General features: G+C 38.8%; 1 protein-coding gene across 5 annotated transcripts in view; it reads right to left on the bottom strand.

The window, feature by feature from the left end:
• The window catches only part of ARMCX5 (armadillo repeat containing X-linked 5), a 53,204-nt gene that overhangs the window by 14,959 nt on the left and 20,416 nt on the right, over nt 1–17,829 (bottom strand). Inside the window, exon 2 of one of the 5 annotated variants that reach the window (XM_055081754.1) lies at nt 2,681–2,996. The exons of the other annotated variants lie outside the window; for them this stretch is intronic. Coding sequence (XP_054937729.1) covers nt 2,961–2,996 — 36 coding nt within the window. The 3' untranslated portion in view covers nt 2,681–2,960. Of the gene's footprint in view, nt 1–2,680; nt 2,997–17,829 lie in introns of those variants that run through there. 5 annotated transcript variants of the gene reach the window in all.

Here is a 17,829-nt window from a genome sequence, read left to right as displayed (position 1 = left end):
TCCAACCACTCCCTCTTTGCTTACATTTGAGCCACACTGGCCTCCTTGCTGTTTCTTGAATAAGCTAATCACATCTCTACCCAAGGAGCTCTACATTTGTTGTTCCCACTGCCGAGAATACTTCTTCCGCAGATAGCTTCATGCTCCATTCCCTCAGTTCTTTCATGTTATTTACTCACAGAGAATTTCTCTATCTCATCCAAAATAGTATCCTCCCTTCCAATATCCTCTATCCTCATACCCTGTTCTACTTTTCTCCATAGCATTTATCACTACTTAATATTACATTACATATTTTATATATTTACTTTCTTATTATCTGTTTCCCGTTATCCCTAAATGTAAGCTCTATGAGGATGACACTTTATTTTTTCTATGCTATATTCCCAGGACCTAGGAACAGTTCCTGGCACATAATAGATTGCTTAATAAATACTTGCTGAGTATACAAATGCCTCCAGAACACTGGGGTGTCTTTTCTGTTGATTATATAAATCATATCAGTTTACACTATGATTTTAAATCTGAGAGTATTACACTTTTATGTGCTTCTATCACTGACCAAACTAAGAAGCACCCCATTAAAAATCTTTAGACTAATTAGTTTGTTGGAGATAATATTTTTTGTTGGTAAAGGTGAAAGTACCCCACCCAGTGTTTTTTTATTCTGCCATCTAAAGCAGATAGAAAGTTAATGTATACACACTACCACACTGGAATTGGATATAATACTGAAAAAGGGCTATTGGTTTGCTAGGATTTATAAAATTTGGAATTTTAAAGAAACGTCCACAAAATTCTATATGTGAACCATAAACATGGGTCTTCTGTTTTCCCAAACTGATGTAAGATGCCAAGCCAATAAATAAAAGTTTGAGAATGTATTAGTTTGATGGGGCTGCCATAACAAAATATCACAGACTGGGTGGCTTAAACAGAAATTTATTTTCTCACAGGTATGTAGGCTAGAGGTCCAAGATCAAGGTGTCAGCAGGTTTGGTTTCTCTGGAGGCCTTTCCCCTTGGATTTCAGATGGTCACCTTCTTGCTGTGTCCTCATGTGGTTTTTCCTCTGTGCGTATGCATGTCTGATGTCTCCCTGTGTTCAAATTTCCACTTCTTATAAGGACACCAGTCTAATGGCCTCATTTTAACTTGATCACCTCTTTAAATGCCCTGTCTCCAAATATAATCACATTCTGAGGTATAAGAGGTTAGGATATTAACATATGAATTTGGGGAAAGGGGAACAATTTAGCCCACAACAGAGGGTTATCATGATAAAGAGAAAGTTAAAATGAACCTCTATCATATGTACAGGAAGTCCACCACAGAACAGGTTTCCAAGTTGTTTAGTTCATTGTGAAGTGAAATGTACAGAATGGTAAAATTTCACAACTCCACTTTGGAAAGGAAACCTGGGGAGTTTGACGTCCATCTGTTTTCACCTTATTATAATACACCCTTGTGTGAACTCATGGGTGATGACTCGATGGATGTCCGTCAAATATGTCCATATAATACTAAAAACTCAAAATACATGAATAGCCTGTTTTACCACAGTATCTACCCAACTGGAACTTGCTTTACTGTTTCTGTGACCACTGCCTTTACTGTAAGTTGTATGGTAGACTGAATAATGCCCCTCCCCTCCAGAGATGTCAATATCTTGATCCCTGGAACTTGTCAGTATGTTACCTTACATGCTAATGTAAATAAGTCAAGGATTCTGAAATGGGAAGATTATCCTGGATTATGAAAATGGGCAAATGTATGTACAGAATCCTTAAAAGAGAGAAGCAAGAAGGTCAAAGACAGAAGGAAGAGATGGGACAATGGAATCAAAGTTTGGAATGATGCAAGGAAAGGACCATGAACCAAGGAATGTAGGCAGACTCTAGAGGCTCAAAAAAGACAAGGAAATGGATTCACCCTTCACAGCCTCCAGTAGGAATCAGCCTTGCCAAAATCTTCACTATATCCCAGTGAGACTAATTTTGGACTTTTGACCTCCAGAACACTAAAATAATAAATTCATGTTGTCTTAAGCAACCATATTTGTAGTAATTTGTCACAGGACCAATAGGAAACTAAGAAAAGTGGTCTCTGATTTTAAGCAGTAGAGAGATATACTAGAACTCTTCTTTAGGGAATTACCTAGGTGAATTGTTGAGAATATTGATATTAAGCACATTGCAAAGTCCCTATCCACTCTGCCCTAACCCTACTGCTGTATGCTCTAAATCATAAGGCTGTAAAACAACAGCTGATAAGACCTTGCTGGAGTTTAAGGGGATTACTTAGAATTTAGGAAATAGCACCAAGGCCTATTTTCAAGCTTAAAGATCTCAAGCTTGTTTACTGCTCTGTGAGGAAAGGTGAACTCATAAGTATAATTTGTGATAACAGTGGCAGATAAAAATAAAGTAGGTGGAAAAACTCAGCATACGGTCTACAAGTGTATGATTACTAACTAGTATGTTCCCTAATGTCTATTGAATCCTTTGAGGAGTAGCAACAGCCCTTCTTTTCCTAAGTCCTGACTAGCCTCTCTATTCCCGGAAAAAGCTATTTGTAATTTTTAAAAAGGTACAGAAAAGCATATATGATATTATCAAAGTTTTTAAAGAGATGCTATAACTGCTAGCATCCTTTGAATAGCAAACTATAATAGCATTTCCCAAACATTCAATTTATGGTATTTTTCCCTGCAAGGATTAATGATGATGAATTATTTCCAACTAACATATAAATATGGTGGTTCTGGATCTCTGATACACAGAGTTTATGAAAGTGATGAGGTTAAAAAGTCTCCACATTGTGTTTACTACCAGAATCTAAGATTCATTTGCATCTTTGACAATGTAGATTGTTAAATAAAAGAGTCTCATAATCAAAATGAACAGACTAGACCAGAAACTGTAAAACTCCTAGAGGAAAACACAGGCTGAACAATCTTTGTCATAAATCGTAGCAGTATCTTTTTGGATCTGTCTCCTAAAGGAAAGGAAATAAAAGTAAAAATAAACAAATGGGACATAATTAAACTTAAAAGCTTTTGCACAGCAAAGGAAACCATTCACAAAACGAAAAGACAACCTACTAAATGGGAGAAAATATTTGTAAATGATATGACCAATAAGGGGTTAATAACCAACATATATTATATAAACAGCTCATACAGCTCAACATCAAAAAAACAACCCAGACTTCCCTGGTGGTCCAGTGGTTAAGACTCCATGCTTCCACTGCAGGGGGCACAGGTTCGATCCCTGGTCCCCCTGGTTGGAGAAGTTCCACATGCTGCGTGGTGTGGCAAAAAAAAAAAATGTTAAAAAATTTTTGAAACATTAAAAAAATTTTTAAACTGTAAAAATTTTTTATAAATTAAAAAAATTTAAAAACAAACAAACTGATTAAAAAATGGGCAGAAGAACTAAATAGACATTTTTCCAAAGAGGAAATGCAGATGGCCAATGGACACATGTAAAGATGCTCAACATTGCTAATCATCAGGGAAATGCAAATCAAAACCACAATGAGATATCACCTCACACCTGTCAGAATGGCTATCATGAAAAAGAACACAAATAACAAATGTTGGCGAGGATATGGAGAAGAGGGAGCCCTCGTACACTGTTGGTGGGAATGTATTGTAAATTGGCATAGCCACTATGGAAAACAGCATGGAGGTTCCTCAAAAAACTAAAAATAGAACTACCATATGACCCAGAAATTCCATATCTGGGTATATATCTGAAAAAAACAAAAACACTAATTCAAAAAGATACATGCACCCTAATGTTCAGAGCAGCATTGTTTACAATAGCCAAGACATGGAAACAACCCAAGTGCCAATCAATAGATGAATGGACAAAGAAGAAGTGATACACAAACACACACACACACACACACACACACAGGAATACTACTCAGCCATAAAAAAGAATGAAAATTTGCCCTTTGCAGCAACATGGACAGACCCAGAGAGTACTATGCTAAGTGAAATAAGTCAGAGAAAGACAAATACTGTGTGATCTCTCTTATATGTGGAATCTAAAAAATAAACTAGTGAATAAAACAAAAAAGAAGCAGACTCACAGATATAAAGAACAAACTAGTGGTTACCAGCAGGGAGAGGAAAGAGGGGAGGGGCAATATAGGGGTAAGGGATTAAGAGGTACAAACTATTACGTATAAAATAAGCTACAAGGATATACTGTACAGCAAGAGAATATAGCCAATATTTTATAATAACTATAAATGGAGTATAATCTTTAAAAATTGTGAATCACTATATTGTATTTGTGTAACATATAATATTGTACATCAACTATACTTCAATTAAAAAAATGAACAGAGACCATGTGGCTCTTGCTAAAAATCCACAAATGCAATCAATATCAAAATTCCAAAGGCCTTTATAGCAGAATTGGAAAAACAGATTCTCAAATTCACATGGAATTGTAAGGGGCCTCAAATAGTCAAAACAATCTTGAAAAAGAACAACTTTGGAAGACTCACAATTCTTAATTTCAAAACATACTACAAAGCTACAGTAATCAAAACAGAGTGGTACTGGCATAAGAATACATATATAGATAAATGGAATATATTTGAGAGTCCAGGCATAAACTCCTACATCTATGAACAACTGACTTTGACAATGGTACCAAGACCATTCAAGAAGAAAATAAATGTCTTCTCAATAATTGCTGCTGGGACAACTAGAAAGCCACATGCAAAAGAATGATGTTGGACCCCTATCTCATACCATATATAAAAAATAACTCTAGGGAATTCCCTGGTGGTCCAGTGGTTAGGACTCTGAGCTTTCACTGCTGAGGGCCTGGGTTCAATCCCTGGTTAGGGAACTAAGATCCCACCACAAGCCGCGTAGCATGAGCCAAGAAAAAAAAAAGGAAAAGAAAAAAGAAAAAAAAAAGACAAAGAAAAAAATGTTGCTCTCAAACTTGTTTTTTTTAAGAAGGACATTATGATACCTACATGGCACTGTGACTAGGGGACTTATGACTAAGATAATATCTACCAAGAAATGTTCAGTAGCATGAAAGAACACTCAAAAAACCATAATACTGAGACTTATGGGTTCCAGTCTGACATGTAAAGAGCTTAGAAGTCATCATTCCCTTTGTCACTGTAAGAAAAAAACTGAACAAACTGAAAATCAATATCTTTTAGATCCATCAGAGAATTGAGGTCACAGGACAAGCCAATGCCCCCAAAACTAAAGAGGGAAGTGGATACTGAGAACCATAGGTTACTGAGAGCAGAAACCCACTGCTCTCAGTGGGCTCTCATGAAGTTTAAATGTTTCTATTAATACTGGAGTCAGTACTGGAACACTTATACAGTAATTGATGAATTGCTGGAGGCTCTGTGTGATCTAGTTTTAGAATTAAAAACTCCAGGGGGTCCCCTGAGAGGGGTCTCCATACTTTCATGAGTTTTACCATCAAGAGCTCTGCCAGGTTCTCAAGGTGAAGAGTGGAGAAATATATCCTTGTTCCTCTAGTAGGTGGAAGGAAAAAGTAACCATCTGAAATATACCCAGAGCATTCTGTTCTCCTCAACAAATGCCTGCTACCCCCAAGGGAAATTATTTTACCAGAGCCTAACTGAATTGAGTTTTACCAGAGCCTAACTGACCTAGGGGAATGAAACACCAAACTCCAGCCCCTGTTAGCATTCAATGTGAGGGAAGGGAAATACTTATCTCCAGCCCCCTCTAGCCTTCCTGTACCACCTAATGGGGAGCACAGAGCTGAGAAGCACGTATAAAGATAGCAGCACAGGGGTACAGGTTCACTATAGGACTAAGACCTAATCATAAGACTATAGAAAAATTCCCCTTGTCTTCACACTTTATTACCACAGCAATTAGGCTCCTGTATACTAAAAAGGTATTACAGCTGAAACAACTATAAGTCTCAGACCCTATAGAGGAAGGATTCTCTAAAGAAGCCAAAGACAACAGAGCGGGGAAAAGCAAGGACACTAGAGTAAATTTTAGTCTCTGACACCTACAACTACAGAAAACATTAAACAGTCTATCAACTCCTGGACAGATAAACATAAAACCTTACACTAAAGGCCTATTTCAGTTCTGTTGCCCAATATATCCTGTCTGGCTTTCAACAAAAAATTACAAGGCATGCTAAAACGAAAAAAACAGTCTGAAGAGAGAAAACAAGCATCAGAATCAGACTTAGATATAGCACAAATTTTGGAACAATCAGACCAGTATGCTAACGGCTCTAACAGAAAAAGTGGACAACATGCAAAAGCAGACGGGTAATGTAAGCAGAGAGATGAAAACCCTAAGAGAGACTCAAAATGAAATGCTATACATTAAAAACACTCTAACAGAAATGAAGAATGCATGTGAAGAATACCTTCATCAGTAGATGAGACATGGCCAAGGAAAGAATCAGTGAGCTTGGAGATATGCCAATAGAAATTACTCAAACTAAAAATCAAATAGAAACAAGAATGAAAAACAAAGAACAGAATATTTTAAGAACTGTGGGACAATTACAAAAGTTGTGCTTTCTGTGTGTAATTGTAAGCTTTTAGCAGTTTCTCTTCTATCTCTGGGCCTCGATGGGGGGCAGAAACTGCTTTGAATTCCTGAAGAGGCCTGTAAGGCAAAATAAATATATCAAAAATAACTTTTACCATTAAAAAACAAGTTGTAACATATGAATAATGGGATAACAAAAGATGAAAGAGAGAAATAAACAGAATGCCTATTTGAAGTAATAATGGCTGAAGATTTTATAAAATTAATGATAGATGCAAATTACAGAAAGGAGCTCAGAGAACACCCTACAGAATAAATATCAAAAAATCTACACTTAGGCATATCATATTCAACCTTTAGAAAATCAGACAAAAGAAAATCTTCAAAGAAGCCAAAGGAAAAAAATGCCTTACTTATAGGAGAATAAGGAAAAAATTACATTGGACTTCTCTTCAGAAACTATACAAGCAAGAAAAGAGTAGAGTAAAATATTTAGAGTGTTGAAGAAAAGAACACACTGACCTGGAATGTTGTATCGAGTAAAATACTCCTTCAAAAGTGAAGAAGAGATAAAGATTTTCTCAGGTAAATAAAAATTGAGGGAATTTATTCACAGTAGAGTTATCTTGTAAAAAATGTTAAATTCTTCATAAAGAAGGAAAATTATATAGGTGTGAAACCAAGATCTATCTATGTGAAGAAAGGAAGATAATTTGAAAATGAATAGATGAACTTAAAATATATTTCATTTTTCTTATTCCTGATGATCAAATAACAGTTTGTTCAAAATAACAATAGAAACAATATATTCAGTGATTACTGTATATAATTGAAATGAATGGCAACAATATTTTAATGGTTGGGAGAGAGGAATAGGGAGTATATCGTAATAAAGTATGAGAACTACACAAGCAGTATAGTATTATTTGAAACTGGACTTAGACTAGTCACCAATGTAAATGACAAACTCTAGAGCAACCACTAAGAAAATTTTAAAACACACACTTAATTAATATGCTAAGAGAAGAGAGTAAACAGAATAATAAAAATGCTCAATTAAAACAAGAGAAGGCAGAAAAAGAGTGGAAGACAAAAGATGAAACAAAAACATGGCAATGAACAGAAAATAGTTACAAATCACTTTTGATATGAATGGTATGAATACACCAATTAAAAGGAAGACACTGTCAGGATGGATTAAAAACAATGAGATCTGACAGGAGACCTTCAAGATGGCAGAAGAGTAAGACGTGGAGATCACCTTCCTCCCCAGAAATACATTAGAAATACATCTACATGTGGAACAACTCCTACAGAACACCTACTGAACGCTGGCAGAAGACCTCAGACTTCCCCAAAGGCAAGAAACTCCCCATGTACCCAGGTAGGGCAAGAGAAAAAAGAAAAAACAGAGACAAAAGAATAGGAATGGGACCTGCACCACTGGGAGGGAGCTGTGAAGGAGGAAAGGTTTCTACACACTAGGAAGCCCCTTCACTGGAAGAGACGGGGGTGGTGGCACGGGGGGGAAGCTTCAGAGCTAGGGAGGACAGCTCAGCAACAGGGGTGCAGAGGGTTAAGGGGAGAGACTCCTGCACAGAGGATCGGTGCTGACCAGCACTCACCAGCCCAAGAGGCTTGTCTGCTCACCCACCAGGGTGGGTGGGCAATGGGAGCTGAGGCTCGGGCTTTGGAGGTCAGATCCCAGGGAGAGGACTGGGGTTAGCTGCGTGAAAACAGCCTGAAGGGGGCTAGTGTGCCACAGCTAGCCGGGAGGGAGTCTGGGAAAATGTCTGGACCTGCCTGAGAGGCAAGAGACCATTGTTTTGGGGTGCATGAAGAGAGGGAATTCAGAGCACCACCTAAATGAGCTCCAGAGACAGGCACGAGCCGCGGCTACCAGGACAGACACCAGAGAACAGAATGAGATGCTAAGGCTGCTGCTGCAGCCACCAAGAAGCCTGTGTGGAAGCACAGGTCACTATCCACACCTCCCCTCCCGGGAGCCTGTGCAGCCTGCCACTGCCAGGGTCCTGTGATCCAGGGACAGCTTCCCAGGGAGAACACACACCTCAGGCTGTTGCAATGTCACGCTGGCCTCTGCCACCACAGGCTCACCCTGAACTCCGTACCCCTCCCTCCCCGCGGCCTGAGTGAGCCAGAGACCCTAAATCAGCTGCTATTTTAACCCCGTCCTGTCTGAGTGAAGAACAGACACCCTCAGGCAACCTACATGCCGAAGCAGGGCCAAATCCAAAGCTGAACCCCAGGAGCTGTGTGAACAAAGAAGAGAAAGGGAAATCTCTCCCAGCAGCCTCAGGAGAGGTGGATTAAAGCTCCACAATCAACTTGATGTACCCTGCATCTCTGGAATACCTGAATAGACAAAGAATCATCCCAAACTTGAGGCGGTGGAGTTTGGGAGCAACTGTAGACTTGGGGTTTGCTTTCTTCTTCTAATTTGTTTCTGGTTTTATGTTTATCTTAGTTTAGTATTTACAGTTTATTATCATTGGTAGATTTGTTTACTGATTTGGTTGATCTCTTCCTTTTTTTTAATATGTAGATATGTATTTTTTTTTCCTTTTTCTGTTTTTCTGAGTGTGTATGTGTCTGCTTCTTTCTGTGATTTTGTCTGTATACCTTTGATTTTACCATTTGTCCCAGGGTTCTGTCCTTTTTTTCCTTTTTTTTAAAATTACTTTTTTATTTTTTTTTTACTTTTAATAACTTTTCTATTTTTTATTTAAATAACTTTTATTTTATTTTTCTCTTACTTTCTTTTTTCCTCCCTTTCCTTCAGAGCCATGTGGCTGACAAGGTCTTGGTGCTCTGGCCAGGTGTCAGGCCTGTGCCTCTGAGGTGGGAGAGCCGAGTTCAGGACATTGGTCCACCAGAGACCTCCTGGCCCCACATAATATCAAATGGCGAAGGCTCTCTGAGAGATCTCCATCTCAACGCCAAGACCCAGCTCCACTCAATGACCAGCAAGCTACAGTGCTGGAAACCCGATGCAAAACAACTAGCAAGACAGGAACACAATCCCAAACATTAGCAGAGAGGCTGCCTAAAACCATAATAAGGTCACGGACACCCCAAAACACACAACTGGACGCGGTTCTGCCAAGAGAAAGACAAGATCCAGCCTCATCCACCAGAACACAGGCACCAGTCCCCTCCACCAGGAAGCCTATACAACTTACTGAACCAACCTTAGCCACTGGGGACAGGCACCAAAAACAACAGGAACTATGAACCTGCAGTCTGCGAAAACGAGACCCCAAACAGAGTAAGTTAAGCAAAATTAGAAGACAGAGGAACACAGCAGATGAAAGAGCAAGGTAAAAACCCACCAGACCAAAAAAAAGAAGGGGAAATAGGCAGGCTACCTAAAAAGGAATTCAGAGCAATGATAGTAAAGATGATCCAAAATCTTGGAAACAGAATGGAGAAAATACAAGAAACCTTTAACATGGAACTAGAAGAACAAAAGAGCAAACAAACAAAGATGAACAACACAATAAATAAATTAAAAATTCTATAGAAGGAATCAATAGCAGAATAACTGAGGCAGAAGAACGGATAAGCGACCTGGAAGATAAAATAGGGGACATAACTACTGAAGACCAGAAAAAGAAAAAAGAATGAAAACAATTGAGGACAGCCTTAGAGACTTCTGGGACAACATTAAACACACCAACATTTGAATTATAGGGGTCCCAGAAGAAGAAGAGAAAAAGAAAGGGACTGAGAAAATATTTGAAAAGATTATAGTTGAAAACGTCCCTAATATGGGAAATGAAATACTTAAGTCCAGGAAGCACAGAGGGTCTCATACAGGATAAATCCAAGGAGAAACACGTCAAGACACATATTAATCAAACTATCAAAAATTAAATACAAAGAACAAATATTAAAAGCAGCAAGGGAAAAACAACAAATAACATAAAATGGAATCCCCATAAGGATAACAGTTGATCTTACAGCAGAAACTCTGCAAGCCAGATGGGAGTGGCAGGACATATTTAGAGTGATGAAAGGGAAAAACCTACAACCAGGATTATTCTACCCAGCAAGGATCTCATTCAGATTCGACGGAGAAATTAAAACCTTTACAGACAAGAAAAAGCTAAGAGAATTCAGCACCACCAAACCAGCTATACTACAAATGCTAAAGGGACTTCTCTAGGCAGGAAACACAGAGAAGGAAAAGACCTACAATAACAAACCCCAAACAATTAAGAAAATGGTAATAGGAACATACATATCGATAATTACCTTAAATGTAAATGGATTAAATGTTCCAACCAAAAGACATAGACTGGCTGAATGGACACAAAAACAAGACCCGTATATATGCTGTCTACAGGAGACCCACTTCAGATCTAGGGACACACACAGACTGAAAGTGAGAGGATGGAAAAAGATATTCCATGCAAAAGGAAATCAAAAGAAAGCTGGAGTAGCAATTCTCATATCAGACAAAATAGACTTTAAAATAGATGATTACAAGAGACAAAGAAGGACACTACATAATGATCAAGGGATCACACCTAGAAGAAAATATAACAATTGTAAATATTTATGCACCCAACATAGGAGCACCTCAGGACATAAGGCAAATGCTAATAGCCATAAAAGGGGAAATCAACAGTAACACAATCATAGTAGGGGACTTTAACACCCCACTTTCAGCAACGGACAGATCATCCAAAATGAAAATAAATAAGGAAACACAAGCTTTAAATGATACATTAAACAAGGTGGAATTAATTGATATTTATAGGACATTCCACCCAAAAAGAACAGAATACGCTTTCTTCTCAAGGGCTCATGGAACATTCTCTAGGATAGATTATATCTTGGGTCACAAATCAGGCCTTGGGATATTTAAGAAAATTGAAATCATATCAAATGTCTTTTCTGACCACAATGCTATGAGACTAGATATCAATTACAGGAAAAATCTGTAAAAAATATAAACACATGGGGGCTAAACAATACACTACTTAATAACCAAGAGATCACTGAAGATATCAAAGGGGAAATCAAAAAATAACTAGATACAGGGGCAGAGCTTCAAAATGGCAGAAGAGTAAGACGTGGAGATCACTTTTCTCCCCACAAACAAATCAGAAATACATCTATAGTGGAACAACTCTTACAGAACACCTACTGAATGCTGGCAGAAGACCTCAGACCTCCCAAAAGGAAAGAAACTCACCACATACCTGGGTAGGGCAAAAGAAAAAAGAAAAAAACAGGGGCAAAAGAAAAAAGAAAAAAACAGAGACAAAAGAATAGGGACAGGACCTGCACCTCTGGGAGGGAGCTGTGAAGGAGGAAAGGTTTCCACACACTAGGACGCCCCTTCACGTGTGGAGACTGCGGGTGGCGGAGGGGGGAAGCTTCAGAGCCATGGAGGAGAGCGCAGCAAAAGGGGTGCATAGGACAAAGCAGAGAGATCCCCGCACAGAGGATCAGTGCCGACCAGCACTCACCAGCCCGAGAGGCCTGTCTGCTCACCCGCTGGGATGGGTGGGGGCTGGGAGCTGAGGCTCGGGCTTCGGTCAGATCCCAGGGAGAGGACTGGGGTTGGCTGCGTGAACACAGCCTGAAGAGGGCTAGTGTACCACGGCTAAACGGGAGGGAGTCTGTGAAAAGGTCTGGCAGTGCAGAAGAGGCAAAAGACAATTTCTTGCCCCTTTGTTTCCTGGTGTGCGAGGAGAGGGGATTAAGAGCACCACTTAAAGGAGCTCCAGAGATGGGCACAAGCCCCAGCTATCAGCGCGGACCCCAGAGACGGGCATGAGTTGCTAAGGCTGCTGCTGCAGTCACCAAGAAGTCTGTGCGTAAGCACAGATCAATATCCACACCTCCCCTCCCAGGAGCCTGTGCAGCCCGCCACTGGTAGGGTCCCGTGATCCATGAACAGCATCCCTGGGAGAACACAGGGTGCACCTCAGGCTGGGGCGACGTCTCGCTGGCCTCTGCCGCCGCAGGTTCACCCTGAACTCTGTACCCCTCCCTCCCCCAGCCTGAGTGGGCCTGAGGGAGCCAGAGACACCGAATCAGCTGCTACTTTAACCCCGTCCTATCTGAGCAAAGAACAGAGGACCTCAGGCGAGCTACACGCAGAGGCAGAGCCAAATACAAAGCTGAAACCCAGGAGCTGTGCGTAAAAAGAAGAGAAAGGGAAATTTCCCCCAGCAGCCTCAGGAGCAGCGGATTAAATCTTTACAATCAACTTGATGTAAAATGCATCTGTGTAATACCTGAGTAGACAACGAATTATCCCAAATTGAGGAGGTGGACTTTGGGAGCAACGATATATATATATATATATATATTTTTTTTTTCCCTTTTTCTCTTTCTGTGAGTGTGTATGTGTATACTCCTGTATGTGATTTGTCTGTATAGCTTTGCTTTCACCATTTGTCCTACGGTTCTGTCTGTCCTTTTTTTTCTTTCTAGTATAGTTTTAGCAGTTGTTATCATTGGTGGATTTGTTTTTTGGTTTGGTTGTTCTCTCCTTTCTGTCTTTCTTTTTTTTATTACTTAAAAAATTGTTGAATAATTATCTTTCATTTTAATAACTTCATTTTATTTTATTTTACTTTATTTATTTTATTCTTTCTTACCTTCTTTTTTTCTCCCTTTTATTCTGAGCTGTGAGGATGACAGGCTCTTGGTGCTCCGGCCAGGTGTCAGCCCTGTGCCTCTGAGGTGGGAGAGCCAACTTCAGGACACTGGTCCACCTGAAACCTCCCAGCTCCACGTAATATCAAATGGCAAAAATCTCCCAGAGATGTCCATCTCAACGCCAAGACCCAGTTCCACTCAACGACCAGCAAGCTACAGTGCTGGACACCTGATGCAAAACAACTAGCAAGACAGGAACACAATGCCATTCATTAGCATAGAGGCTGCCTAAAATCATAATAAGGCCACAGACACCCCAAAACACACCACCAGACGTGGACGTGCACACCAGAAAGACAAGATCCAGGCTCATCCACCAGAACACAGGCACTAGTTCCCTCCACCAGGAAGCCTACACAACCCACTGAACCAACCTTAGCCACTGGGGACAGACACCAAGAACAAGGGGAACAATGAACCTGCAGCCTGCGAAAAGGTGACACAAAACAGTTAGTTAAGCAAAATGAGAAGACAGAGAAACACACAGCAGATGAAGGAGCAAGGAAAAAACCCAACAGACCTAACAAATGAAGAGGAAATACACAGCCTACCTGAAAAAGAATTCAGAGTAATGATAGTAAAGATGATCCTATATCTTGGAAAAAGAATGGAGAAAATACAAGAAACCTATAACTAGGACCTAGAAGAACTAAAGAGCAAACAAACAATGATGAACAACACAATAAATGAAACTAAAATTCTCTAGAAGGAATCAACAGCAGAAGAGGCAGAAGAACGGATAAGTGACCTGTAAGATAAAATAGTGGAAATAACTACTGCAGAGCAGAATAAAGAAAAAAGAATGAAAAGAATTGAGGACACAAACAATGATGAACAACACAATAAATGAAACTAAAATTCTCTAGAAGGAATCAACAGCAGAAGAGGCAGAAGAACGGATAAGTGACCTGTAAGATAAAATAGTGGAAATAACTACTGCAGAGCAGAATAAAGAAAAAAGAATGAGGAGAATTGAGGACACACTTAGAGACCTCTGGGACAACATTAAACACACCAACATTCAAATTATAGGGGTCCCAGAAGAAGAAGAGAGAAAGAAAGGGACTGAGAAAATATTTGAAGAGATTATAGATGATAAATTCCCTAATATGGAAAAGTAAATAGTTAATCAAGTCCAGGAAGCACAGAGAGTCCCGTACAGGATAAATCCAAGGAGAAACACGCCAAGACACATATTAATCAAACTATTAAAAATTAAATACAAAGAACAAATATTAAAAGCAGCAATGGAAAAATAACAAATAACACACAAGGGAATCCCCATCAGGTTAACAGCTGATGTTCCAGCAGAAACTCTGCAAGCCAGAAGGGAGTGGCCGGACATATTTAAAGTGATGAAGGAGAAAAACCTACAACCAGGATTACTCTACCCAGCAAGGATCTCATTCAGATTTGACGGAGAAATTAAAACGTTTATGGACAAGCAAAAGAAAAGCGAATTCAGCAACACCAAACCAGATTTACAACACATGCTAAAGGAACTTCTCTAGGCACAAATCACAAGAGAAGGAAAAGACCTGCAATAACAAACCCAAAACAATTAAGAAAATGGTAATAGGAACATACATATCGATAATTACCTTAAATGTAAATGGATTAAATGCTCCAACGAAAAGACAGAGACTGGCTGAATGGATACAAAAACAACACCCGTATATATGCTGTCTATCTGAGACCCACCACAGACCTAGGGACACATACAAACTGAAAGTGAGGGGATGGAAAAAGATATTCCATGCAAATGGAAATCGGAAGAAAGCTGGAGTAGGAATTCTCATATTCGAAATAACACATTTTAAAACAAAGCCTATTACAACAGACAAAGAAGGAGACTACATAATGATCAAGGGATCAATCCAAGAAGAATATATAACAATTGTAAATATTTATGCACCCAACATAGGAGCACCTCAGCTCAAAAGGCAAATACTAACAGCCATAAAAGGGGAAATCGACAGTAACACAATCATAGTAGGAGAGTTTAACACCCCACTTTCACCAAGGGACAGATCATCCAAAAAGGAAATACATAAGGAAACACGAGTTTTAAATGATACATTTAACCAGATGGACTTAATTGATATTTCTAGGACATTCCATGCAAAAACAGCAGAATACACATTCTTCTCAAGTGCTCATGGAATATTCTCAAGACTTGGAAAATTTAAGAAAATTGAAATCACATCAAGTATCTTTTCTGACCACAATGTATGAGACTAGATATCAATTACAGGAAAAAATCTGTAAAAAATACAAACAGATGGAGGCTAAACAATATACTACTTGATAACCAAGAGACAACTGAAGAAATCAAAGAGGAAATCAATATATACCTAGAAACAAATGACAATAAAAACACGACGACCCAAAAACTATGGGATGCTGCAAAAGCAGTTCTAAGAGGGAAGTTTATAGCAATACAATCCTACCTTAAGAAACAAGAAACATCTCAAATAAACAACCTAACCTTACACCAAAAGCCATTAGAGAAAAAAGAACAAAAAAGTCCCAATGGTTCTTTGAGAAGATAAACAAAATTGGTAAACCATTAGCCAGACTCATCAAGAAAAAAAGGGAGAGACTCAAATCTATACAATTAGAAATGAAAAAGAAGTAACAACTGACAGTGCAGAAATACAGAGGATTATGAGAGATGACTACAAGCAACTCTATGCCAATAAAATGGACAACCTGGAAGAAATGGACAAATACTTAGAAATGCACAACCTTCTGATAGTGAACCATGAAGAAACAGGAAATATGAACAGACCAATCACAAGAACTGAAATTGAGACTGTGTTTAAAAATCTTCCAACAAGCAAAAGCCCAGGACCAGAGAGCTTTACAGGCAAATTCTATCAAACATTTAGAGAAGAGTTAACACCTATCCTTCTCAAACTCTTCCAAAATATAGCAGAGGGAGGAACACTCCCACACTCATTCTACGAGGCCACCATCACCCTGATACCAAAACCAGACAAAGATTTAACAAAGAAAGAAAACTACAAGCTAATATCACTGATGAACATAGATATAAAAATCCTCAACAAAATACTAGCAAACAAAATGCAACAGCACATTAAAAGGATCATACACCATGATCAAATGGGGTTTATCCCAGGAATGCAAGGATTCTTCAATATATGCAAATTGATCAATGTGATACACCATATTAACAAATTGAAGTGGTAAAACCATATGATCATCTCAATAGATGCAGAGAAAGCTTTCAACAAAATTCAACACCCAGCTATGATAAAAACCCTACAGAATGTAGGCATAGAGGGAACTAGCCTCAACATAATAAAGGCCATATATGAAAATCCCACAGCCAACATCATCCTCAAGGATGAAAAACTGAAACCATTTCCACTAAGATCAGGAAAAAGACAAGGTTGCCCACTCCCACCACTATTGTTCAACATATGTTTGAAAGTTTTAGCCACAACAATCAGAGAAGAAAAAGAAATAAAAGTAATCCAAATCGGAAAAGAAGAAGTAAAGCTGTCCCTGTTTGCAAATGACATGATACTATATAGAGAATCCTAAAGATGCTACTAGAAAACTACTAGAGCTAATCAACGAATTTGGTAAAGTAGCAGGATACAAAATTAATGCACAGAAATCTCTTACAATCCTATACACTAATCATGAAAAATCTGAAAGAGAGATTAAGGAGATACTCCCATTTACCACTGCAACAAAAATAGTAAAATACCTAGGAATAAACCTACCTAAGGAGACAAAAGACCTGTATGGAGAAAACTATAAGACACTGATGAAAGAAATTAAAGATGATATAAACAGAAGGAGAGATATACCATATTCTTGGATTGGAAGAACCAACATTGTGAATATGAGGATACTATCCAGAGCAATCTACAGATTCAATGCAGCCCTATCAAACTACCACGGGCATTTTTCACAGAACTAGAACAGAAAATTTCACAATTTATATGGAAACACAAAAGACTCCGAATAGCCAAAGCAATCTTGAGAAAGAAAAACGGAGCTGGAGGAATCAGGCTCCCTGACTTCAGACTATACTACAAAGCTACAAAAATCAAGACAGTATGGTACTGGAACAAAAACAGAAATATAGATCACTGGAACAGGATAGAAAGCCCAGATATAAACTCACGCACATATGGTCACCTTATTTTTGATAAAGGAGGCAAGAATATAGAGTGGAGAAAAGATAGCCTCTTCAATAAGTGGTGCTGGGAAAATGGACAGCTACACGTAAATGAATGAAATTAGAACACTCCCTAACACCATACACAAAAATAAACTCAAAATGGATTAAAGACCTAAATGTAAGGCCAGACACTATCAAGCTCTTAGAGGAAAACATAGGCGGAACACTCTATGACATAAATCATGGCAAGATCCTTTATGATTCACCTCCTAGACAAATGGAAATAAAACAAAAATAAACAAATGGGACCTAATGAAACTTAAAAGCTTTTGCACAGCAAAGGAAACCATAAGCAAGACCAAAAGACAACCCTCAGAATGGGAGAAAATATTTGCAAATGAAGCAACTGACAAAGGATTAATCTC

Source organism: Physeter macrocephalus, chromosome 21 (genome assembly GCF_002837175.3).
Source record: "Physeter macrocephalus isolate SW-GA chromosome 21, ASM283717v5, whole genome shotgun sequence".
NCBI classification, from domain to species: domain Eukaryota; kingdom Metazoa; phylum Chordata; class Mammalia; order Artiodactyla; family Physeteridae; genus Physeter; species Physeter macrocephalus.
The sequence above is the reverse complement of the archived record's forward strand: the minus strand, read 5'-3'. Positions and strand labels throughout refer to the sequence as shown.